At 36.6% G+C, this 26,880-nt stretch overlaps 1 protein-coding gene across 1 annotated transcript; it reads left to right on the forward strand.

The window, feature by feature from the left end:
• The first annotated feature begins 1,093 nt into the window (after positions 1–1,093).
• Positions 1,094–23,134, forward strand: LOC140140138 (monocarboxylate transporter 12-like). The gene is made up of 4 exons (XM_072161982.1): positions 1,094–1,130; positions 16,104–16,247; positions 21,748–22,098; positions 23,007–23,134. The coding sequence occupies exons 1-4, from the start codon at positions 1,094–1,096 to the stop codon at positions 23,132–23,134; spliced, it is 660 nt and encodes a 219-aa protein (XP_072018083.1).
• Positions 23,135–26,880: the final 3,746 nt, after the last annotated feature.

Here is a 26,880-nt window from a genome sequence, read left to right on the forward strand (position 1 = left end):
AAGACCGTGTAAAAGTGCTCAGGTTATTCGCTGGCGTAGTGCACGTTAGAATATGACCGTTGTCAGGTCAACGGGCTCACGCTTTCTTTGTTACAAACCACTGATCGAAATGATACAACAGTAACAACACAACGCCTACGGCATATCATAATACGGAACAGGTGTATGAGCACAGGCTTGAACCAGCAACAAATGGTTACTATAAATTTTTGTGGTGGAGTGTGCCTGGTGTGAGTGTGAGGTGAGAAATCAAATGTATTATCTTTTTTCCTTTCAGGCTTGGTATATTGTATTTTTTCATTTTGTGTATCTGTATTTATATATTTAGGCTCTTTAAGTGTTTCAGGGGCACAACATTTTACAGGCTTTTGCTTCTAGTTGTGTCTCCTCCATCGTTTTATCATGTTTGTTATTTGTATGTTTTAATTTTTGATGGAAATAAATTTGATTGATTGATTGATTGATATAAACGTGCACTAGACTGCGGAACTCAGTCCTCAATGATAGTCAGTCATTTATCTTTTGGTCGTTATATGACTATCATTTGAGGGACTGAGTTGTTATAATATATCTTCCGAGGTGCAATTTCAGACAATAGCTGGGGATTAGTGGGGCAGAGGTTATCTATTGAATCCTTTCATGACCACTGAAGCATAGTCAAGTCTGCCAAGGACACTCGGCACAAATTGAAAGACCATCACAAAAGAATGCATGCATGTCAGGTCATCGACACCAATTTGGTGTTTGTTATGACACAAATTTTGTGTCTGTTATGCACCTCGAAATATGTACCTTAAAGTCTGTATCTAAACGTGCACTACGATAGCGAATACAACGTGGCTATATAGTCGTTAAAAATTCTTTTGTGGTGATTTTATGTGAAATTGTTGCTGCAAAATAGCTTTGAAGCGTTTGTGCATCAATCAATATGTTAACAAATGAGGCTCACGACGTGGATACGGGCTGGTCATGGATGATAATGACATCTTGTTGCGTAACTCTATTTCTGTATGAAGTTACGCTGAAATCGTTGGCAGTTCTACTCCCTACTTTGAAGGACCAGTTTCAAACTTATACCTGGGTAATCGGCACCATGATATCACTCATGATCTCTGCACGAGACTTAACAGGTAACTAACTGCATGCTTTTTCAAGATTCTCTGTGGAAATATTTGCATTCGCATTCGAATTTCGAATCCCTATCTCTCTACTATTTTAACAAGAATTAACAAGTTCACGGATCAGGTGTATAGTACATGTACTTTGAGCTACTTTGTAACTAACTGCATGCTTTTTCAAGATTCTCTGTGGAAATATTTGCATTCGCATTCGAATTTCGAATCCCTATCTCTCTACTATTTTAACAAGAATTAACAAGTTCACGGATCAGGTGTATAGTACATGTACTTTGAGCTACTTTGGTCTAACATTTAATATTCATATCTAACCTACTCTGTACTTATTCGACAATAAATAAGTGATATGAGGCTTAATAATGATACCTGCGTCTTGACTCTGGAAAACAATATTTTTTAAAAACCTGATTTTGCATTTTTAAAGCCACCTCGCGAGCCACATACAGGATCTCATTTTTGCATTTAGGTTTTTATTGCGTTGCAAAGTAGCAAAACTTTCTTTATATATGGCCCAATTCGTGCCTGGAAAAGGCTATCCCCTCTTACAACCTATCGACAGGTCTGATTTCTATAATGAGGTGTCACCGGGTTTGCAAGAGATAATAATACCAAATCTAAACACCATGAAATTCACCACATCACGACCAAGCTCACATTGAGCGCCCCATTCCTTGTTAAAGGAATTTTTAATTAATATTAAGCCACCTACAAAAACAAATTTGGCTATAACTACGAAGAAAATTGTATTCAAGATGCCTTATCACTAAAGTAAACAAATTACACAGCCATTTGCTCTTGCTAGCTTTTGTCAGGGTCATGGATATTTATGAACACCAATATTATACAGGTTTATACACATGGGTTATTATAATTATACAAGAGTCAATAAACATTCAATTAACTAGTATATATAATGGACTTATAGTTTTGTGCAATGTAGTTATATATTGAACTTTTTCTGAAGTAAATCGCCTGCTGCATAGTTTACTTTGTGATTAGGCCTGGCCATGACCTGCTAGTTTTGATTAACCAATCAGTTATGTGTATTGTCAGCATGTGATAGCTATAAGCCAATTGCAAACATGTTTATAAAAAAGGCTAAAAAATCCTACACTAAACAGACTCTTTGTTAGGTTTAAGGGCTAAATAGCAAGTTGTCATGTGGGGCAAGATTAGATAAAGGCATACAAACTAGGGTATGAGATATTAGGAATTATTTCCTAGCCTCTTAACCACAGGGTTGGTGGGCTATATAGCTATTCAAGACACAGGATATGTAAGGGATTAACTGTGCATATGAGATGTGGGGGCAAGTGGCATCATTTCACTGCCGTGAAAAAATATGCTTGTTATTATCGAAGCCCAGTAGGGGAGAGCGGGGAGTGTTTTCTGACCAGCCTAGCGTTAGGAAGGACCTGATTAGCCCATATGAAAGCCCTATTTCTTGGCTATATGCAACCACAGTCTCAGAACTATAGGCCTTACAATAGCAACAGAGTAAAGGAAACAAAAACATTTTGCAAAGTGGCGAACACGCCCCATTTTGGGGCAGGTTCGCCCCAGTTGTAGTAACTACAAATTTCGAACGTTTGAGGACGTGTTCTCAAGTTGTAGAAGGTGCCATAGGGTGTCTTCAGTGTTAATTGTTTTCATTATAAATGTCGCAAAATATCAATATTGACAATAATTAACAACCTGTTTCACCTTTCCATGAATTCATACATTGCTCATGTGTTTTCATATCATATTTTGTGGTGAAAATGATTAGAAATGTGTAATTTGCAATCATTTTTGGAGCAACGATTTCTTCGCACCAACGGCTATAGTGTGTATGTGAATGCACAATAAACACATATACTGCGCCAATAAAGTATCCTTACTCTTGGAAAAATAATCACAAATTCCAAACTGAACAATATTGGGGTAAATTTGTTTTTTTAAATAGATGAACTATTTAATCCTGCACATTATGACACCACATTGAATCCAATGTGACCTGAAGAAGTAAAGTTACAAGTAATTGAATAGACGAATATCAAGCGACAAACTGGCCTATACAAGGCGCAAAAAGATTCCAACAAGCGCAACACAGAGACAATACAGTTTCTTCAATGAAGCGTTATTTAAAGCAGTTTTAACTTCAGTTTTTACTTCTCTGTACTATTCCTAACTTTCATTTTATTTGTCAGTTCTTTTGTTTCAGCTTTCTTTTGTTCCTTTTGTTTTAAATTAAAGCCAAACGCATAATTTAGCCATTCGCCACTCTCAAACCAGATGTCTAGTCTTTGAAGTTTTGAATAGGCCAGTTTGTCACTTTTAAAACGGGACCTTCGTCTAATCAAATGCTTAACTTTGCTTCTTGAAGTCACATTGGATTCAATGTGGTGTCATAATGTGCAGGATTAAATAATTCATCTTTTATTGGGGGGTACTACACCCCTGCCCAATTTTGTGCCTATTTTTGCATTTTTCTCAACAATTATAGCGCATTGGGGACATGTAAGATATGTATATTATAGGGGCAAGGACTACAACTACTGCACTGGTCATTTTATTTCAGCACAGACAACAGTAGTGGAGTTACAGTCAAAAATGAGGGAAAACCAATATTTGATCAATAAATCAATAACTACTGCATTTGAGTTGCCGAATTTTCAGTGCAGTAGTTGTAGTACTTGCCCCTATCATATGCATATCTTAGGGGCTGTGCAATAATTATGAGCCCTGGGGGAGGGTAAAATTGGGGGGCAAGAAATTTTGGCGAGCCAAAGGGGGGCAAGCATTTTTGGCAAGCCGAGAGGGGGGGCAAGCGATTTTTGGCACGCATTCATGGGGCGCCTTTTTAATAAAACGCTCTAAAAAGGCTTAGGAAAACAGTACGGAAACACTTAAATATGCAAATTTTCCTGCTCGCTGCGCTCGCAACATACATCTAGACCATTTAGGGTTTGCTATTTGGGATCCCAAAAATTTGGCATGTTCAAGGGGGGGGGCAAAGAATTTTTGGCGGGCCGAGAGGGGGGGGCAAGCAATTTTGGCGGGCCGAGAAGGGGGGCAAGCGATTTGGCGAGCCGTTTGGAGTTTACTACCCCGAAGCAGGGGCTCATAATTATTGTACAGCCCTTATACTTGTCACCAATGTGGTATAATTTTTGAGAAAAATGCAAAAATAGACACAAAATTGGCCAGGGGTGTAGTACCCCCTTAACACAACAAATTTACCCCAATATTGTTCAGTTTGGAATTTGTGATTATTTTTCCAAGTGTAAGGATACTTTATTGGCGCAGTATATAAACACATACACAACACCTGTTGGAACTCCCGGTCGGAGCCGGTAGTTTCAATTATTGGAACTGGGTCCGCCCATATTATGGTGAGGTAAGTTCACCCTAATCAAAAAAGGTTAAAATATTGGATAACAATAACATATTCAATGCAAACATTTAGCAAGAGTATATAGGGCATTAATTCTCTTCCGGAGAGTTACTAAATTTATTGGAGGGGTCGGGGTCAGGGTACAGAGCAGGGATTTAAGGGAACAGGCCCTGTCAGCATTGTTCAAAAATTCTAACTTGAACAACCGATACGAGGGGCGGTCAATAAGTTCGTAGAACAAGTTACTTGAAAGAGTACTACACTCAGAGAAATATTCACACGTTATGTAAAAAAAACATGATGTAAATTAAATTATACACAGTATATGTAAAAGTTTGTCAAAAACTTTTACCATGCCAGTTTGTAAATGCTTCAAATTCATATTTGAACTGTAACGAAGCTATTGTCTGTCCAAATAACTTAGACACCCGGTTTTTAGGATATATTTCGAAAAGTTTTTACTTTGGCAAAAAGTCATGAAAGAAAAGTTGCTAAACACGGTCAGACCTAACAGAAATTATTAGTAAAGCGATGAAAAAATATTCTTCCTTGTCTACTTTTATTCAATTTTGACTGATTTACAGCAAGATATCTGGGTCCAGCCGAATATTCCTAATGACTTGACACTTTTGATGGGATAATCTATTTACAGTAAGGGGTTTTTGAACATTGTAATCATGCATATGGATCAGTGATGCCACCCTTTTTCTTTGATCCTTTTACTAATTCACAATAATGGCGGTCTACTCAAATGCATTCAACAAAAGCATGTTTGCAATCTACTGTGGGAGGTCGTCTCACACGCATAACAAGTACACTACGATCAAATAGGTTGATGACAATATTTGATTGAATGGACTGCACTGTGCCATGATTTCGGCGAAGGACACCGGTTCAAATTCTTTGTTTGGAGCCAATCAATAATTTCAGTTGGTGCATTATAAGAAATGATAGGGCAAGTTACTGGAGTGTCTGGAGTGTATTGTGAATTATACTCCTCACCAATAACATCAGAACATTCATAGGGCATACAATTTGTATTTTCTTGGAATTGGGCCAAGCCAAAAGCATGCACAGAATAAGATTCAAATACCGCGCCGAATTGTTGTAATTGGTTGAGGGACAGCTGGGATCACTGAGTTAATACACTAAGAATAAATATGCCAATTAAACACTGTCTGCATTTTATGAACTGAATTATATTTTCATTTTTATAAAATGTTTTTGGTGAGGAGTATAATTAATTTACTATTCATCCATTCACTATCCAAAATCACAATACCTACAAATCTGTATAATGAGACCTTCCAAAATAGTGGTACCCATCTTCTACCGGATTATTTTTAAAGTGTTGAGAAAAACCTTCCAATTTCAATAGAATTTCTGGTAAACTCTCACTCAATGCTTTGGAAACACAAAAATCCCGTTAGGTCTCAGCGAATGTTAACACTTTTCTTTCATGACTTTCTTTGAAAGTGGATATTTTTTCAAATAAGTAACAAAAACTGGGTGTCTAAGTTAATTGGACAGACAATAGTTTACCTAGTTTGTGTAATCATTGCATTAAATGAAGTAAAATGTCAGCCCAAAATACTTCGCTGATTGGAGAAAATCTACCTAACGTGTTATGTACTTCGACACACATGTAGTTTTTACCTATTTCATGTAAGAAATTCCGCAAACCGAAAGCAATGGCGGACACGATGTGTGTGTGATCGTGTAGCGCATACCTGCTGAAACTTCAAATATGTAGGTTTCGGAGTCGTTAAGCTTGAACCAAACTGGAGATTCGTTCGATAAGTTATGCATGGATTTCTTTGATACTTTAAAATGGCTATTTATGGGTTCATTTTGCTAGATTGATCAACATTAGAATTGACATGTACCGGGACATTGCAGCGATCATGTGCTACGAGTAGGACAACCATTACAGTACAATACTGTACTGTATACTGCGCCCGGATACTGCGTGTATCTAGCAATGTGTGTACGTGTTGAGATAGATCACAAATACCACAGAAGATCTTCTCTGGTAATACGGACAGTGTAGCCGTGATATGCATTGAAATGACTTCGATGTAGCCTAGTGTACCAAGTGTCACGAATTATAGGCTTGAAGCCTTGAAGCCTTGAAGTGACAATGCATTAGTGTACTATAGCATTGTATCGTACATGTACACGCGCGAGAGAAACGCTTGTAAACATTGAACATTAACTAGATAGCGGGTTACCATTTACAACAACTGTACATTGTTAAAGTTCATTTGAATTTTCACTACTGTCGGGAGAAATTTCCATGATGTCCCTGTATTCACTTCTGGCAGTACCTGTGAATTCATGGAGGTAGGCTTCCTCTGAAGAGTGCCCTGCCCATATACAGTCCAAGAGAACGCCAAATATGGATCAGGAGTATTACATAATAATACCCTGCTATGACAATAGCTGAACTAGGTTAATCGTATAATCTCCTTATGTGGCTAGCATGGCTGGGCCAGGAAATCCACAAGGTCAGCCAATGTATGTACATGTATTCGGTACATGTGTCATATCTTTTACAATGGGTGATAAATTTCTGGTTTGTTTTATTTCAAAACGCAACATTCGATATTCTAAAGCTTGGTCCAAATCCAAGAGAAGAACCAACTCTAGTAATTTATGTGGTTTCAAATTATATCAGACGTTGCCTTTTTGATATAAATGGTGTTTGTTGATGTGCACAGTTTCCCATTAGATCATAACATGCTGTTGTACATCCAAGGTCAAAGGTCTTTTAATCCATATTTGGCGTTGTTCTGGGACTGATATACAGTGATGCAAAAATCTAATATCTTTGTAGTAATGTTTTGAAGGAACAAGCTTTCAAATGAGACCAAATTCAATACCGTGCGACAAAGTAGCATACCGAGTTCTACGAACTTTATGACAGCCCCTCGTAGCTTCTATCCACACAGTAACTGTCGCACACCGACATCGCCTGGCTAATAATTACTTTCTCTGCAGATATACTAAAATCAATACCCGGGATCGATACACATGAATGTCCTATGCACGAGTTTGATATGAGACGAAAATCTTTGGATACCGGGGTAGAAAATGATGAATAACTCCCATAAATGATTTCGTATAAAGAAACCAGATCTGGTTCCTTGCACTTGAATATATATTTTGAACAGATATGATAGTCGTTAGCTTGCGTCTTGAGAAAGAACCGTGCGTCTTGAGTAAAAAACAATAATTCCGGGCAATAATTCTGATTTATATGTGCCGAATTATATAGCGCAGTGTACAGGCCAATCGTTGAGGTAGTCTAAAAGAATATGACCTATGGCGTACAATGCACGACAGGCACACAGCGAGGTCAGTCACCGGGCTAATCGGGGCTATTGTCAGTAGCCTTAGTCAGATGTCCTTCGGCCCATTATGCGACTCAAAATTATTAAACAGGTCGATACAAAATGGCCATGCGTGGCGGTGGATTCAACCTACCATGGCGATTTCTGCATGAAGATATCGGGGCGATGACACGACATGTCGTGGATAGTAGATAGATTTCTCGATCAATGTCAGCAAAGTTGCCTGGGGCCAGCAGAGAGGTGGATCCAGGGCTTCAAGTTCCACTTGAAAAATTGGAAAACGGATCAAAATTTCAGGGTAGTTGCCCTGGTATTAGATTACTTTTCCAGCGTTTTTTACTACATAAACAGAAAGTACGTCAGCAAGTAAAATTTCAGGAAATAATAATCATGATAATGTATTGTTGTCGTCAATTTCATATGAAAAGATGATTTGAAAAACACATTCACAACTTCGTAACGATCATCCTCTGGGACGTTGCAACACACAGTTAATAGGGTTTACAAAAAGAAACTTCGCAGTCAGGAAATGTTCGATCACTCAACTTTTAAGCGAATCATTTTTTGATCATCATCAATTATACTAGAAAGTTAAAAGTTTCGTTATAAATTCATAAATATCATTATGATAATTTTCGATTGCACGTGCAAGCATTACAAATAAAACTTCCTAAGCTTTTACATTTTTTATGGTTACTTTTGATATTAAACTTTTAATTACTTCATTGATTTTTTTATCATAAACTTTTAATGAATTGGTTGAACATAAGGGGAATTTCAACGTTTCGTTATAACATCATAAAATATTATTTCATTAAGTATGAAGAAAGAACATTAAAATTAACAATTGCAATTATTACCATGAAAATTTAAAAAATATAAAAAATTCGTACGTTTTATATTTTGATGGTTATGTGCATGGAAAAATGACCAAACCAAAATAATATAAAGCTGAATTTATACTCAATCGCTTTTGCAGAAAAGCGATTCTCTCGCATGCTCAGTATTTACTTATATACATTTGCAGAGCGTCGAGCCGATCAATCGATTGAAATCGCTGAGGCAAAAACGACGTCACTTTGCGAGTTGAAGAAATCTCAACTTCCCAGCGATATCGCTTGGCACGTGACACTGACGTGAATGCATCAACCAATCATTTCCAATCAACTGGATCTATTATTTTGCTAATTAATTTCTTTCTCGATTATTAACTTTCGGTGATGAATTAATTAAAGGCAATAATTATTGACAGCAATGGATGTTCTAAAAATGTATTTTGTGACATTTAGAGCATTTTAACCCTATTCTATTACCCCCACAAAAGAAGTATAGACGAATCCAATTTGACGCATTCCTACACCTCTATGGCAGCCATAGCTGGGTCCCCGCTGAGTATATTCCACCAGAAATGTGAAATGATACGTCCTTGGCGGGAATTTTAAGCTGCATTTCATCACCCGTGTTACACATAGACGAAAGAATGCTGAAAGTTTACAACAGAATACAACATAACATCGATTTTTAAGCGGCTTTGCAGTCACAACACCAGTTTGGTGCGCCGGGCACCCAGTCATGGCCGACTAATTTCTGACCATCACTTGGCTCGTTAGATTCGTCTATATTTGAGTGGTGTGGAGGCATGTGCGTATTTTTTTTGGGGGGGGGCTTTGGGGCGCCAGCCCCCGGGGTAAAAGCAGGGGGCGGCCAAAACGAAGGGGCGGCGGAAGAAGAAGGGGCGGCAAACGAAGGGGCGGCAAACGAAGGGGCGGCGGAAGAAGAAGGGGCGGCAAAAAGAATTAGTATAAAGAAAAAAGGGCGGCAAAATTTTGATAAGTAAAAAAAAATTGTTTTTGCTCTTCACTTTTTCAAACGACCGGAAAAAAAATTGGGTCAACCTTTTCGGGCTGTTGAGGAAGGGGCGGCAAAATTGGAATTTCCTTCAGCCCCCCGGGGTAGGAGCGGTAGTTATATTAGGAATAAAAGGGGTCGTTATATTAGAGGTAGTTATATTAGGAATAAAGGTTTTTGTTGATAGAGAAGTGATAAATATTATCAAAAACTGTTCAAAAGACCTTATTTGTGTAAATATTTTTTTACATGCATTATTAAGGGATCTAAAATGAGCGTTTATTGCGTTTCGACAGTATTTTTTGTGGGACATGAGAGCACGTCAGACCTATCGAATTGCATTCTGAATACGAAGCATGTCTTTCTGATATCAAATAATTTTCATTTTTTGAAAATAACAATATAATACAAATTTTATGACAAATTATAAAAATTTGATATTTTTCAAATGTTTGATATATAACAGTCCTCGAAGTAAATTATATAAATCTAATGATATATTCTTAAAGTGTATGTAGCAGGGAGGAAAAGCCGACGGTCAATTGAAAATGTTGACCTTTCATATTGAAGATATGGATTTTTTCCCAAAAAGACCTAATTTTTTTGGTGTTTTGGGAAAAAAATCCGTATCTTCAATACGAAAGGTCAAAATTTTCAATTGATCGTCGGCTTTTCATCCCACCTACATACACTTTAAGTATAAATCATCAGATTTATAAAGTTTACTTCAAGTACTGTTAAATATCAAAAATATCAATTTTAATGATTTGCCATAAAATGTGTATTAAATTGCGAATTTCAAAAATCAAAATTATTTGATATCAGAATGACTTTCTTCGTATTCAGAATGCAATTCGATATGTCTGATGTGCTCTAATGTCCCAAAATAAATACTGTCCAAACGTTCATACCCCAGCCCTTAAGCCATTTCTGCCATATGTCACGAAATTGATGGGGGTAATAGAATAGGGTTTTAATTGTCGTCTGCAATCACTATCGCCGTGGTAAGTATAGATATAATACAAAAGCGACGAGCGATGCATCGCAAAATTCGGCGATTGCCTATCACTTTCCAAAAGCGGTGCATCGCAATCGCTCGGCGATCGAGTATAAATTCAGCTTTATGATCATGATGATGAAAGAAGTGAGTTTGGGTGAAAATTACTGAATGAATTAGATTAAGGGGGTACTACACCCCTGCACAATTGTGTGCCTATTTTTGCATTTTTCTCAAACATTATAGCGCATTGTTGACAAGTAAGATATGTATATTATAGGGGCAAGGACTACAACTACTGCTCTGAAAATTTTATTTCAGCACAGACAACAGTTGTGGAGTTACAGTCAAAAATGAGGGAACACCACTATTTGATCAATAAATCAATAACTACTTGCCTTGAGTTGCTGAATTTTCAGTGCAGTAGTTGTAGTCCTTGCCCCTATAATATACATATTTCACTTGTCACCAATGCGCTATAAATTTTTGAGAAAAATGCCAAAATAGGCAAAAAATTGGCCAGGGGTGTAGTACCCCCTTAAACCCGACAATATGCAGCGTCATTCATATTTTGTAAAGAGAGCATGGCTGCAGAGGGATGTTTAAATACTTGTTTGCAATTATACAATATTTATACACGCCTAGTAATTTACTAACGTTTGCTCTGATTGGTTCTCACTATAGATAGTGAAAACCAATCAGAGCAAACGTTAGTAAAATAGTCCCTATGAATATTGTTTATATAATTCATACAAAGATTCTTATCATTTAATTGGTCAATTACTATTGAATATTTTGCTATTTATAGAAAAAGACTATTGCACTCCGCGCCAGTGTTTTTATTCGTTTAAGGGATCTAAAATGAGCGTTTATTGCGTTTCGACAGTATTTTTTGAGGGACATGAGAGCACCTCAGACCTATCGAATTGCATTCTGAATACGATGCATGTCTTTCTGATATCAAATAATTTTCATTTTTTGAAAATCACAATATAATACAAATTTTATGACAATTATAAAAATTGATATTTTTCAAATTTTTGATATATAACAGTCTTCGAAGTAAATTATATAAATCTAATGATATATTCTTAAAGTGTATGTAGCATGGATGAAAAGCCGACGGTCAATTGAAAATTTTGACCTTTCATATTGAAGATATGGATTTTTTTCCCAAAAAGACCTAATTTTTTTTGGTGTTTTGGGGAAAAAATCCATATCTTCAATACGAAAGGTCAAAATTTTCAATTTATCGTCGACTTTTCATCCCACCTACATACACTTTAAATATAAATCATCAGATTTATAAAGTTTACTTCAAATACTGTTATATATCAAAAATATCAATTTTTAATGATTTGCCATAAAATGTGTATTAAATTGCGAATTTCAAAATTGTCTGATGTGCTCTAATGTCCCAAAATAAATACTGTCCAAACGTTCATACCCCAGCCCTTAATGGAAAGAATATTTTCATTCGGTGAAATACATGTATGAACTGTTCCATTCAACGAGGCTTTGCCAAGTTGAATGGAACTTTTATGTACAAGTATAATACCAATCAGTTACCAAAGGCCTTCAATAGTTATTTTGTTGAGCAGAGGAATCACCTCAGGTATCACACAAGAAACGCTGAAGATTACAAGATCTGTCTTACAAAAACAGAGTTTGCTAACAAAACAATAAGAACCGCCGGGCCAAGAAAATGGCATTCGATTGACAGATGCGCCAAAACGGCTACATCAGTAAAACTCTTTAGATCCCAAATTAAAACAAACCTTATAGAAATGTACACTTAATACCTCTTAGTTTGGATTTACTTATTTTTATTTTTCTCTCTTTTAAAACAAAAAATCGATTAAAATTAACTGATCTCTTAGCATTTATACTATATTCACAAAATGTCAGCTTTCTTGTGCGATATACGTACGTGAGCAAATGTTATGAAATCCTAATTTATATTCTGCATGTTCTTTATTCATCATTTTTTTCCTGCTTAGTTCGTTCTACATGAATGTATGAAAGAGGGTGGGGGGGGGTGTTTGTATGTATGAAATTGTATTTTATTAGACAAATTAAGAAACTTAGGCTAAGGTTAAGGGGGTGCTTGTTCAGGCCTTTTTGGCCTTCTGAGCATCTCCTCATTCAAATGTGTTGTTTTGCTGTTATTGTATTGTTGTATTTTGAATGAAATAAAGATTGATTGATTGAACAGTCCATATTTCACCTCATGAAAATATTCTTACCATTGTACTCATAAACATTGGTAAATATTTGCACAGGCGCGCACTCCGCGTAGTATGCGCAGTGCTTTCGGGCGCGTTCATTTTTTTTGCGGGTTGTTGAATTTAGGTTAATAAACGCGTATCACTTGTTAGGAGTGAAATTGTACAAAATAATGCAAGCAAATATAAATGCATCCTCCCGCAAGAAAAATGAACGCATCTGAAAGTACTTCGCGTACTACGCGGAGTGCGCACCCGTGCAATTATACAATTTGATGCACGGCTAGTAATTTACTAACGTTTGTTCTGATTGGTTCTGTGATGTACCCTGTATAATTGTATTTCATAAAATAGGGGAAGTTACCTTTATAATCATGCAAGAGTTTGTTTATTATGACATCAGGGGGAAAACCCAGATGAATGCAATAACAACATCATTTATGAAGACTATTTATGTCAAGGGGAAAAATCCCCTGAGACAGATTGTGAAATGGACATAATAGTGGGAAAAACCCACAGGAAGTGATGTAAGGTGAAATGTTAATGTCTATTATTAGAACATTGGGAAAATCCCAGATTTGCTACAAAACATCATGTTTGCAATAATTCTAGGCAGACCTGTATCGATGTGATGATATTCAGCATCGAAGTGGTTACGTAATTCTCTTGGTTACCGGATCACGCTATTTTGATATGCCTTCAAGTGCCATATACTTTGTGTGGTGATTGTTTCGATCGTGGTTCATAACTCAAGCGCGTGATCCCGTTGACATAGTAACATTACGTAACTTCGATACTGAATATGGTTGGTGTAGTTACCTCTCAAAAATGAGAGCAATAATAATTAAGCTGGGTACTCAGAGAGTATTACCAAGTGTGGCCATGGAGAATTCCTACAGTGCTACAAGTTCAGCCTTGACTGAAATTATGATTATTATTTCGGAGCTACGAAAATGGACCAAAGTAAGACATAGGGTCTACTGCGGATGGTGTCGGACTTTATGGAAAAGGTTACAATTATTATCATCTGGATACGGATCTGACAGGCTGCAATAGCCTTTATCATTGAGACAGTTTGTAGTGTTGATCTGGGATAGCTAGCTAATGTGCTTACAGTCCAATTCCTTCAAAGAAAGGAAATTGCGAACCAGAATTAATTTAAGTAGTCAATGCACTACTACCTGCCAGTGTTGTCGGAGAAGATCTAGAATACGTCAAAGAACGTACTTCTTCCAAGAAAGGAATATAAATTCTTCTGTCGACTCGCTGAAGTCTGGTTCATGCATAGATGACCCAAATGTGATGATCTATGGTTTTGATACAACACAGCTGTCAAAATAAGTGGGGACAACTGCATCGCAGTCCTGCTTCCTTAAGATATTGTGTGAAAGGTGGAAATAGCACCACAAGTTTAGAGAAAGCAGCGCAAGGAGATAACGGCAAGGAGAAAGCAACACCATTTTTGTGTGAGGATTTCATACGCAAGGATATTTATAAACTCAAGTGTACACTGGACTTCGCCGATTTTCGCAGGACAAGTGAATAAGGCCACGTGTTTTGAACTCGCCACCCTTAGCGTTACATCACAAATATTATGAATTTTTACACCAATCAAGTTTCAAATTAGAATATCTCCACAACTATCATAGTATCAACCCTAAACTAGCAAAAGTATACATTTTTGGAAAGCTGAAGGCAAAAGCAATTTAAATATACACATTTCAACTCACTGTACAGGGTGACCTTGAAGTTATACAGGGTGGAATAAAAAAATCCAAATAAAAATGGGTCATTTAATGCATTGCTTATTACTAACTTGCAGTTATAAACTGAAAGTAAACAACATTGATTTGGTTAGAGGTTAGGGGGAGCCTACTGACTCTGGAAGAAAAAAATCACAGCTGTTTGGTAATCTCGGAATACAGGGTGTCCCAAAATATGTTCAAATTATTTTACAATTCAACATATTTTGAACTGAAACATTTTACCCCTAACCCATACAAAAAAAGTAAGTCCATATTTAGATTCCTCATCAAATTTCCTCTCAGAAAATGTAAACTTTGACTATGATAGGATAAGTAATTAAAAATTTACAGCAACTTTTAGATTTTGAAGACATCCGCATTGCTTACTACAGTGTTTAATATGAAAATGGGTAGTTTTGTACATAAAAGTTTGCGTTTTACAGACTAAACCAATCATAAAGAGTTAAAAGTGATTAAAAACAATTAGCAGAATTAATAATCTTTCAAAAGAGCTCTTAACCATGTCTGTAGCCCATATGGATGCAAAGATATGATCAGTTGATTCAACGCACACACACAAAATCTTTTTATTTCCCATAGACTTTGCACATACCGCCACCGCCTCATCCGCCACCGCCTCATCCACCACCTCGGTCATTCTGAACTCAAACAACTCTAACTCCACTATCTTAGCTGATAAACAATTCTCCTTTGGAGGTCTGTTAGGGCACTTATATAGCTACAAAATGACACCAAACACACTTCAATACCTTTTATTTAAGCAGAGATATAACAATTTGAACGAGTCTCGATTTGGAAAAGCGTAACAACACCACCATTTTTGGGTGGCGAGTTCAAAACGCGTGGCCATAAGGATATATTACATCAGTCGTCCAGAACATTGCAAGAACTTAATATTATCACCAAGAAGAAGAATGCTGGCTAAGTAAAGAGTGATTATATTTGATTATTGTGTATGTGCAGTTGTTGTCATATATTGTACCAATCATAACGTGCGTTCAATTAAAGACTTAGATTTTGTTAGCTTAATTAAACAGTGTATTTGTGTTGTGCATTCGTGTGAGTTCGGGTAAAAGGTGATTTTGGCCTTGAGTCAAGTACGACTCGTAACAGTTCTCACTATCTTAGAGTGTATGAATTTAGATTTTACTTGCAATATCCAAATTTTTAGTGACAATTTTTTTCTCATGTATGAAATAGGTTAATAAATGCGTATCTATCTCTTGTTGGTCGAGAAATTGTACAAAATAATGCACTTGTAGTCAGATGTTGACGCGTCTAATGCACTCCCCCCCTGTTGGGCTCGTACATTACTCGCGTCAACATCTCAGTAAGCGTGCATTATTATGCCTATAAATGCAGAATGCGGAATAACGATATCTTTCAATTCTTTTTATCCCAGCACCAGTTGTTGGAATACTTGCAAGTAACTTCAACAATCGTGTTCTTGGAATGCTTGGTGGCATCGTTATTGGGGTTTCAACTGTGTGTGCGTCATTTGGATACAGTGTTTATGTACTGCTGCTTCTTTTGTCAATTATAAACGGTAAGGACAACAATATGATATCCCGGGGTATGATATACAAATAATGAATGTTTATGAGTGCAATGGTAAGAATATTTTCATGAGTTGAAAAATGGAATGTTCCATTCAACGAAGCGAAGCTGAGTTGAATGGAACATTCCATTTTTCAACTCATGAAAATATTCTTGTATCACCCAAAAATAAGCCATTAAAGGTATTATTTTAAGGGTCTATTATTATTTATACCAGGCATTTGCTACGCAGTAAAATAGAATTTAAGCTTACCTATAGCCACCGGGCCTATCGAATGCGTATTGTAAGCTTACCTTTTCACTTTCTTGTTTTCTACTTTTTCTTTCCCCAAAGAAACAAAAACGGAATATGGCTATTCGAGGCTTTACTTGTAGATGTGGATTATATTTCTTCAAAAAAATATTCATCCAGAATTGCCACAAATTAAGTTTGTTGTTTTAAATATCCCGTAACACGGTAGTGCCTATGTTATATTGTTCACCGATCGGACTGAGCGTGCATTATTTTGTACAATTTCACTCCAAGCAAGTGATGCGCATTATTAACCTTTTATTATTATTACTAAAACAACAACTCCAATTGTGACGTTATTTCACTGTTTCCTGGTTAAGAAAATATTATGAACTATGGCTGACAATAAGGTGTCGTGTGTACGATGTATCTTACAAGTTATATTATATGATCTAAAAGCATATTTGTAAGCGTTCATGGGGATGCGAGGTGTGCCCGAGCGAGTGTAGTAGTGGTGTCCAATAAGGTATGTAGGCGGTGTGGGTTGTCGACAAGACTGTTGTCGACAATAAGCAATGTTCCTGATTGTCGACAAGCATGAACCAATTGTCGACAAAAAAACTAGTCATTTAAAATATTAGAGATAAGCTTAACATCGCCATTATTTACCATGAAATAACTCTATTTTCATTAGCAAGTAGTGCAGATTATTTTTCCATTACAATCCCAATATGCTGATGCTGCGTATGACGTATAACGTGGTTTCTGAACTTATTTTGACTTTATTGATGTATTGCTATGTCGACAAATTGTCGATGTCGGATCTTGAGATTTGACAATAATCGTCGACAATGGAAGTACTACTCGATAACAGTATGCATATGTTCTAGTTCTAGTTGGTTACGACTCAACACCCCTACACTGCAAAAACTCCGGTGTTGAATATATGCAACACCGAGCTGGTGTTGAAGTTTCTGGTGTTAATTTACGGTGTTAGATTGTTAGATTAACACCAATATGGTGTCAATACAAAATCTTAAATGTGCACTGCGTGCACTTTTTGTAGATCTAAGTGATTTATTATTTGGGTGGAAACCAACAGAAGCAACAGAAACAATTCACGCTCATTGATTAAGATGTTAACAATGATTAAAGATGATAATTTCAACACCCGTACCAGTGTCATTTCTACACCAAAGAGTGTGGACCTTTCAGAACACCGCCGCAGTGTTAAATATGTTCCATCAACACCCAGTGGTGTTAAATTTACACCACAGTGGTGTTGAATATAGGAAATTCAGGCAAAAGGATGCTGCTAGGCCTATATAGTTATGAGTGCATGTCCATCTTAATAATAAGTCGGTTCGTACTTTTCATTAACTACTTTTTGAATCATAACTTTCGTGACCGAGGATATCTTGCAACTACGTGAAGCTCGTCATGCAAATTCTAGAAATGAATAGATTCGCTTCACGTAATGAGTAAGTCGTATTTGATTGGTCAGTTTTACCTCCGCGTAATGAAAAACTCTAACATGATTGGTCAATTTGGCTCCGCGGAGCAAAAAGTAAGCTACACGTAGCAGCTCCACGTTGTGGCGGTTGCGGCTTACCATGTGTTCAGGAAATCACGTGGCAACATTTTAAGATTTCAGGCTTGTTTACTAGTTAATTGCCATTTGTACTCTTTATTATTTATCTTTTAAATGCTGATAAATCGTGGTTGGCTGCCCATGATATCTGTTAAATTCAATGTTTTATGAATATAATTCTACTACGCAGAGGGAGTCACGCAGCAGAATTTCATACCACCTGACTTAGCTAGATTTCGAAGCTCTGCTCTTCAAATTCACGTAAAGTATTTAAATATATTAAAATATATTTAATATGATACTAATTGTTTTGTTATAACCATCTGGTACACGAAATATACTAGCTTATTACCTATACAGAAAGATGATTATCAGCCTTCACTCAGGAATTTGACATGCCCGGCATATCCAGCCATTCTCCGTCTGGCTAACATGACTGTCGCCCTCTATAACTCTGGGCACAAATTTCAATAACAATACGCTATTTACATATCAATGCGCCTCATGCTAATTTTTATTGCCGCTTCCATGTATTGTTCTATGCTTTTACTTTGAGTTCCACGCCATATAGGCGATCGTCAGACGACAGGATGAAAATTTAGGCTGAACCACCATCCCTTAGGAATGGGAGAATATACATTCCATGGCATCAACAGCCAAACTATTAAAGAGTCTGACTCCCTTGAAGAGTAATAATTTTATTGACTCCGTCGACGACTCTGAATGTAGACCCAGCAAACACAAAAACGTTTTTAAAAAGTTTTAAATAAGTTATATTTTGGGTTTTGGTTTAGGTAAAAACGTTTTAATAACATTAAAATGTCGGGTTATATAAAGGTCATGAAATCGTTTTAAAACGTTTTGTATGAAAACACACTACAACAATATTTTAAAAATATTTTCGAAATGCAAGAATTTTTGCAAACATTTTTGGCCAAATATTTTGTCAACACTTAAATAACATTATGTTAAAATATTTGCACCCAGCAAACACAAAAATGTTCTTAAAATGTTTTTTACAAAACGTTTTAATAACATTCAAATGTCGGGTTATATAAAGGTCGTGAAAACAATTTAAAAACGTTATTGAAAATATTTTGGGCAAACATTTTTTGGAAAATATTTTGTCAACCCCCCAAAACATTCTGTTTAGAACGATTTGTACCAAACCAAGTTTAAATAAATGTTTTTGGAATGTTATTAAAACGTTTTTATACCCTTTATATATAACCCGACATTTAAATGTTTTCTGTAAACATTTGTGTTTGCTGTGCAATAAATTACCAACAAATGTTATTTAATGTTATGAAAACCTTTTATAACCTTTTGCGAATTATGTCGAAAGCGTTTTGTGTTTGCTGGGGAGTCAATTGACTCCACGGGTAGAGTCAACTGACTCTCTTGTGACAGTCAAGTGACTCCTTTTAAGAGTCAGTGCTAGTTTACTCCACTTTGAGAGTCACTTGACTCCATTCTGGCTATCAGTGCAAGTTAATGAAGAATGCGGCTGGAAATATGATTAATTATGAATCAAAATCAAATGAGAAACATGTAAAAATGACTTAGGCAAATTAGCGTAGCAGGCTGACGACATGTAAAACACTCAAAATTGATAACCTGCCAAAATGTCTCTTTTTGATATACCACGTCAAATATATGTAGCTGGGGTGAGTAGGGATGTGTGTTTTGACTAAAGCTGAATTTATACTAAGTTGAGATTTCTTCAACTCGTAAGCGACGTCATTTTTGCCACAGCGATTCGTATCGATCGATTGATTGGCTTGACGCTCTGAAAACGGAAGTAAACACTGAGCTTGCGTAAAAATCCCGTTGTCACACTTTAGCACGCTTCGTAGCGATCAATAGATGTTTTGGGATTCGCTTCGTAGAGTCGATTACTGTCTGTCCAATTAATGAACCAAATCATGAAATAGTAGAGAGATTGCGATTTTCCTAACGCAGCACGTGGAACGTACGTTTTCACGTACGTTAATACGGTGTTAAATATTGCTAGTCTCGGTTCCAAACTGGATTGTGCTCATTCGTCACGAAGGAGAACAAGTCGGCTGGAATAAAGACTATAATATTTGATCTAATCTAATCTAGGTCGATAGAGGGCATAGTGATTGAAAAACTAACAGTAAGCGTAGGCTTCCGAGTCTCTTGCCTAATTCAAACAGGTTGCTTTTGATTTTGACTTAACATGCTGATTAAACTTAATTGGTTTTTTGTGCTCCCAAAATATTATAGTTGTCCAAAAACATAATATTTTGGTAGATTAAAGATCACTACATCCATACATTATGACTTTACTTTCAAAATGAGACTTTTTCGTCCTGAAAATTGGACGCGTTGCATGAACTTCGATATGAGGTAAAATCAGCATATTTCAACGTAGCATCTGCGTTTTATACTACGTTGGAATCCAAAATGGGAAATCGCAATGTCATTTTTTGTACGCAAAGTATCACACAGATTTCAATGGGCAATCTCTGCGTATGGACATCGCGTATAAATTAAGTCGATTTTCAACACATCGCTGTACCTTTATTATGATTTGTTACAAACAAAAAGGATCATAATAATAATTAGACTTTCCTTCGTATGTTCATTATCAATGACTGTCTTTAACATATTGTAAAATGGACAAATTTTGTGCATTTTCAACGATGTATCTACGTTTATTTCGCACGTGGAAATTCTTCAAAAATGGCTAAATACGTGACTTCGCTTCGATACAGGAGAGTGGTTTTGAATAGATCAACGTACGTCCGATACCTACGTTAGCAAATCGCAATCTCTCTAGTAAGTTTTTTCCAACGCAGCGCCAGAAAGCATTTCGTTAGGTGTGAAGAGGCACGCTTGTTAGGGTCTGAAAAGCTATAGAGTATAAACAGGCCCATAGCCAGGAATTTTGGGGGTTTTGTGGGGGGGGGGGGGGGGAGGAGTTTGACAAAAGTGGACTTTTTACAGGGGGCAGGGGGAAATTTTGTGAAAAGTGGACTTTCTTCCCGAAAATTGTTTTGACCAAAAATTCTGGGACTCTTAATATACCTTTACATTTGGGAGGGGGAGGGGGTGCGTCGCACCGCTACGGCTCTGAGTATAAATTCAGCCAAATACGATGAACTTGTTCAGGTGGCACACCACTAAATAATCGTCCCATTGAAATACACGTGAAAAGTATTTACAAAGTTGAGAAAGTTTCGTATGAATTTTCTTAAAGTATAATGTCAGAAATTTAATAAAGAATTAGGTTTTTTTTACCAATCTAGTCGCACTTTTGAGCTACGGGCCCTCACGATTTTGAACCGACAATCGCACCTAATTACCACTTCCGGCCTTCAAATTATTCTGTCACTAATTCACAAGCGATTTGAAACATTTTTGAACAGATTTTTAATGCTGAGGTCCATTCTACTCTATTGTTTTCATTGAAAAAACAAAACAACAACAACAACAACAACAACAACAACAACAAAATAGTACCCTCGAGAGGCTGATATATTTCGCCCAGGCGCAATTTTTAACCGGGACTGTACGGGGTTACACTAAATGCGGAAGGATTTAGTGTTGTGCCCCCTTCATACAAGTACATGTTGACCTCCTATATTATTTTGATTGTTATTAATATTGGCTTTATTTCCTTTTAATTGTTTTTCACAGGGATTTCATTCGCTCTCTTACTGGTTCCAGGTTATGCTCTTTTGGCTCAGTATTTTGAAAGACACTATTCCTTAGCAATTGGCATTGTTTATGCAAGTGCTTCATTTGGATTAATGGTGGCTGCACCCGTTGCTCAGTTTCTCCTTGACACCTATGGATGGCGAGGAACGCTACTTATTCTCGGTGGCATTAATTTCCATCTACTATTTAGCGGTAGCTTATTACGTCACCAAGCAGTGTATCAACAAAAAGCCGATGCAACCATGAAGACAAAACTTGCAAAGAACTTGCAAAATGCATATTCGTCACTGTGTCAAAATTTGGACGATGTCGATCAAAATGTAGCCTTTGGTTGGCAAAGCAAATCATTAAAATCTTCAAAATTCAATAGAATAGATGCATTTATGAAGTTTTCTGGTTTGGATCTATTTGCAAATTTGTCTTTCTTGGCATGTAGTGTTATTACTACCAGTGTGACCGCCATTTTTACAGGTTGGATTGTATACTTTATACCACATTGTTTGGTTAAAGGACTTGCCCCTTTCGAGGCTGCATTCTTGGCAACCGCTTCTGGATTTTGTAACTTGATTGGACATGTTATCTATGTACCTTTGTTATCAAACAAACTAATAAGTCTTCGAGGGGGTTTATATTCTTCAGGCATTATTGCAACAATTGCGCTCTTGGCAGATAGATATACATCGACTGTTACTACCATTTTTATATCGAATATCATTTTGCTGTTGGCAATAGGCATAGAATACCCACTATGTGATATTTATTTGAGGTCCGTCGTGGAGTCAAATTCGTTGGCGAAAGCACACGGATGGCGAATGGGAATGTCGGGAGTAATTAGAATAATACCTGGATTCGCGCTTGGTAAGCATAATTCTGTCAAGATAATCACCCACCGTAAAGCTGGTTTTCTTTTTTCTTTCTTTCTTTCTTGCTTTCTTTCTTTCTTTCTCTTTCTTTCTTTCTTTCTTTCTTTTTTCCTTTTTTCTTTCGCTCTATCTGTTTATCTGTCTTTCTTGCTTTCTTTTTCCGCCTTTCGTACCTAAATTTCTTCATTTTTAATTCTTTCTTTCTTTCCTTCCTTCTTTCTTTCGTTGTTTGTTCTTCTATCTCTTTATTTATTACTCTTTCTTTCGATAAACTGGATGGTTTATATTTAGTTCGTCATTTTAACCCTTCCCCCTCTGTCACTTTCATAAGTAGCACCACTAATAACAATTCACTGTTTCTTTGTAATTTTCTAGGTTGGATATACGACCACACTGGAAGTTATGACGCTGGTTTTATATTTTTAGGTGTCATTCAAGCCATAGGAGTACTTGCCATTGCAGCAGATCATATGCGACTAAAGATAACTGATGAAAATATTTAAAAGTTAATGAAGAAATGAGCCAAGGAATCCGTAAAAAACAAATTTTGCTCATTACATCCAAAATAATTGCATTATGACTATACTCGCCGTAGAAGTAGTGATGTAACAGGATAGATTACCATAGCAATGGGTTTACACTATTTTTCAATGTATTGTCCCGCACTGGACGTTGTGGCATTGCACATTATACAGCACATAGATTATCAATGAATAGGGATAAAGATCTGGATAAGAATTCTATAGAATTGTCACATCATGTTGATCACTCGCACCTGTAAGGTTAGTGCATTTGAAAAGAGCGGTATCGTAGTAAATCTATCATTGTACACATACACCAGTGGTGACTGCATCCTGCTTAAAGTGTGGGGCAATACATTCAAAAACAGTGTAAACCAATTGCTCTCCCAGCAAACACAAAACGGTTTTAAGACGTTTTATACATGTTATAGTTGGGTTTGGGTTTTGGTATGAAACGATTTTGTAACATTTAATGCCGGGTTATAACGACTGTTTTTATTCGTTTTAAGGTCAATATGAGTTTGTTTCAAATCAAACCACGTGATTCTTGCTTGTAACATATGAGGCATAATTTTGTGATTGCTGGAGTGTTCGTAGCTGAAAACATCAATTTTGAGATGAATGGTTATATTTTTTATGAATCAATTACAGGTATATAAAAGTATACATTGCTGGAAAGCATGAAGAACATAGATTACAATGACCCAAACCTAAAGTCAATATTTAGGATGTACCATAAGATATACAGGGTGTAATAATTAACTTTTTACTGAACATGTGGTATAGTTTGGGAGTGCCTATTTCATTACAGGAGTATATTTTCAATCTGAAGACCACAAAATCAAACAGGACTTGAAAAAGCCCACCAGAAAAATAATACTTTGAAAAGGGTGCGATGCTTCCTTCTGTGTATACAGGGTGATACAATTTTAATCTATTATTCAAAAGGTTTAATTAGTGCTAATTAGCAGATTAGGTACTAGATAACTGCTTCCAGTCATAAATAACCATTCCAAACCAGAAAGAATACATTACAATATCACTTTGTCACCTTTAGACTAATTACTTGCAATTCTGAAAATTGACTGTTTTATTTATTTATTTATTTATTTATTTATTATTTAACCTGGGGTGACCAATCAATGCACTGGCACTGTTCTCCCTTGGTTCCCATAGAAACCTATAGGAAAAGGCATGGGCGAGCCTGTAAAAGATATGTGATCTTTAGTCTAATTAATAATGAGATGAAATTACACAAAGTACATAATAATTTACTTATATAATTACTGACATCAAATCATGGAATCATGGATTTTAGTTTTCACTTAAAAAGAAAAAAAAAGTATGCCATCAAATTGCTACGAACTTTTCTATATACTTTCTATGGTAGCGTGTCCTCACATCCGCCACCCTGCAACCTCGTTAGCTTAATTAATTGGCATCAATGGAAAAATCCTGGTTTTGATGTCAAATTCAAAAGAAAGAACTAAGCTTTAAAAAAGTGTTTGAAAGAATTCTCATTTTAAATTTCCACTAGTGCTATACCGGTATGTAGTTAGTTTCAATCATTTGCTGTAATATATTTATAACGTACTGTTATAGACTTGTCATGATCAGACGGATTCCTCACACCACACCCACCACCCCGAGCACTACACTCATCCCCCACTCGGGCTATTTCACAGCGGTAGAAAAAGGTCAAGATATTTCGAGAATAATAATCGGAGGGGAATAGCAGCTACAATCCAGGAAAAAAAGGTTGGCACAGTTTGCCTGTCTTTTGGTATATCTCTGCCCCCGCTCCCCCAATTCAATGTTGGACCAAGCCATGTTGTCAACAGGCCCGTGAGACCCTCCAACATTGAAAGATGGGGAGTGGGGAAGGGTGAGATATAGGGTAGTCTGTGCTTCACATTATACTGCATGTATGTTTCACTCGCCTAGCTCCAATTTTGATAGGGCACGCATTTCAATTGTTTAGTGCAAGTGTGCCAACTATTTTTTTCCTTGATTGTAGGTCATGGCTGTATGATGCATAAACCACGGCATGCGGTACAAATCAGCCTTTTTCGACGTCTTGCAGGCGTCAGGCGCGCGGTTTTTTTCAAAAATGTTAAATCGCAACCAAATTTTTGCGCGGGACATCTCGATCATACAATGGGTAATGTGTACGTACTTGTATGAACCGCACGTATGAATTAAGTCATATTTTCACACCTCACTGTTGCTTTATTGCAATGATATCTTACAAACAAAATGGATCATATAGTTAGACTTTTTTCAGTTCAGTTCAGTCTATTTCCTTCCAGACTTTCCTTCGTATTGTCTAGAATCATTATATTGTAAAAGGGACCAAAATGATATAGTGCATTTTCTGCTTTTTCCGCGAGTTCATTTCATACTTGCAAATACTGGCTAAAAATGAGCGACCTCGCTTCCTCACAGGAGAGTGGTTTTGAATAGTTAGACGAGTGCACGACCAGGGCAATCACAACAACACTATTAAATTTGGTAAAAGTTTTACAAATCTAATTTTTAGCACATTTGGCCAAAATGAATATTGTTTCCAATTTTGAACCAATCAAGGGTAAACATCATTAATTGATCTCGTACACTGGTATGTAATATGTTGTTTGTACTGTTAACTCTTGACTGCTCATATCCATAAGTACCAGACTTGAGTCCTGTTTATCAGGGACAGTCTGTGAGCTCAGTGGTAGAGCGCTCGCCCGACAAGTGAGAGGTCTGGGGTTCAAGTATGTCCGGAGTTTTTACTCTGGTATATCTGCCTATGCATGCTGTTTCCATTTGTAAATTCGTGTTTAAATGTGCTAGTGTGCGATGCGTAATTCTTCTTTCCTCTGTATATTGATATATATATATATATATTAAGAATAACGATTAAGCATCATTAATTTGATCTCGTGCGCTAGTTTGTAATGTTTGAATGTGTCCATGTTCCAGTGTATGATGCGTAAGCCTGTCTCTGTTTGCAATCAAAGATCATCTGCAAATGCATGTTTCACCATAGATAGTTTAAAGCCAAATCATAATTGGCATTTGAAATGAGCATTTCAAATTATCAACCAATCAGAAATGCTTTTAGATGACAAGTAGTGTCCAAGTGTCCAGGGGGTTAAAGGTACTACCAGTGATTTGCTAAAACTACAATACAATACACTGAAATTGATCAAATTCAGATTTGTCAATTTTTGGTACAAACACCGATTTGCTAATAATATAAACAATATAGACAATCTAACTGTGTATAATTATATAGACTCTTATTCATCTCTGGGTATCTTGAAATTAAGATTTAATTTAAATTTGATCAACCAGACATGCCTATTTTGACGATGAACCGACGTTGTGACTGAAACCTTCAGCTTTCAGCTGGGTTTTGATGCAAATGCGGGAGAGGGACGGCTGCACCGCCCTCACCCAAATGGCCTCTATCACACCTCGCTCAAACCATCGATGCTTACGATCCGGGTAGTTACTGGTACTCAAGGTCATTTGCATCACAACCCAGCTGAAGACCAGATTTAAATTAAATCTAAATAGACAATCAAGTAAAGACAAGTCTGATATTCAAAATGAAGATGGGGAAAAATTACACACTTTTAAAAGGTTGTCAAATTCGGAAACCATGGTTAACGTTCGTACGCAAACAGTCGAATGTTTGGCGTGCTTCCTTATACTTTACTAATATTTACGTAAACAAAACT

Source organism: Amphiura filiformis, chromosome 2 (assembly GCF_039555335.1).
Source record: "Amphiura filiformis chromosome 2, Afil_fr2py, whole genome shotgun sequence".
Lineage (NCBI taxonomy): Eukaryota > Metazoa > Echinodermata > Ophiuroidea > Amphilepidida > Amphiuridae > Amphiura > Amphiura filiformis.

What these genes read in the sequence shown, in the direction of transcription:
- LOC140140138 (XM_072161982.1), top strand. Translation starts at nt 1,094, where the DNA reads ATGATATCACTCATGATCTCTGCACGAGACTTAACAG. An exon ending in CTCTGCACGAGACTTAACAG is followed by an intron (nt 1,131 to 16,103) that starts GTAACTAACTGC and finishes TTTTTATCCCAG; the next exon opens with CACCAGTTGTTGGAATACTT. An exon ending in TCTTTTGTCAATTATAAACG is followed by an intron (nt 16,248 to 21,747) that starts GTAAGGACAACA and finishes TGTTTTTCACAG; the next exon opens with GGATTTCATTCGCTCTCTTA.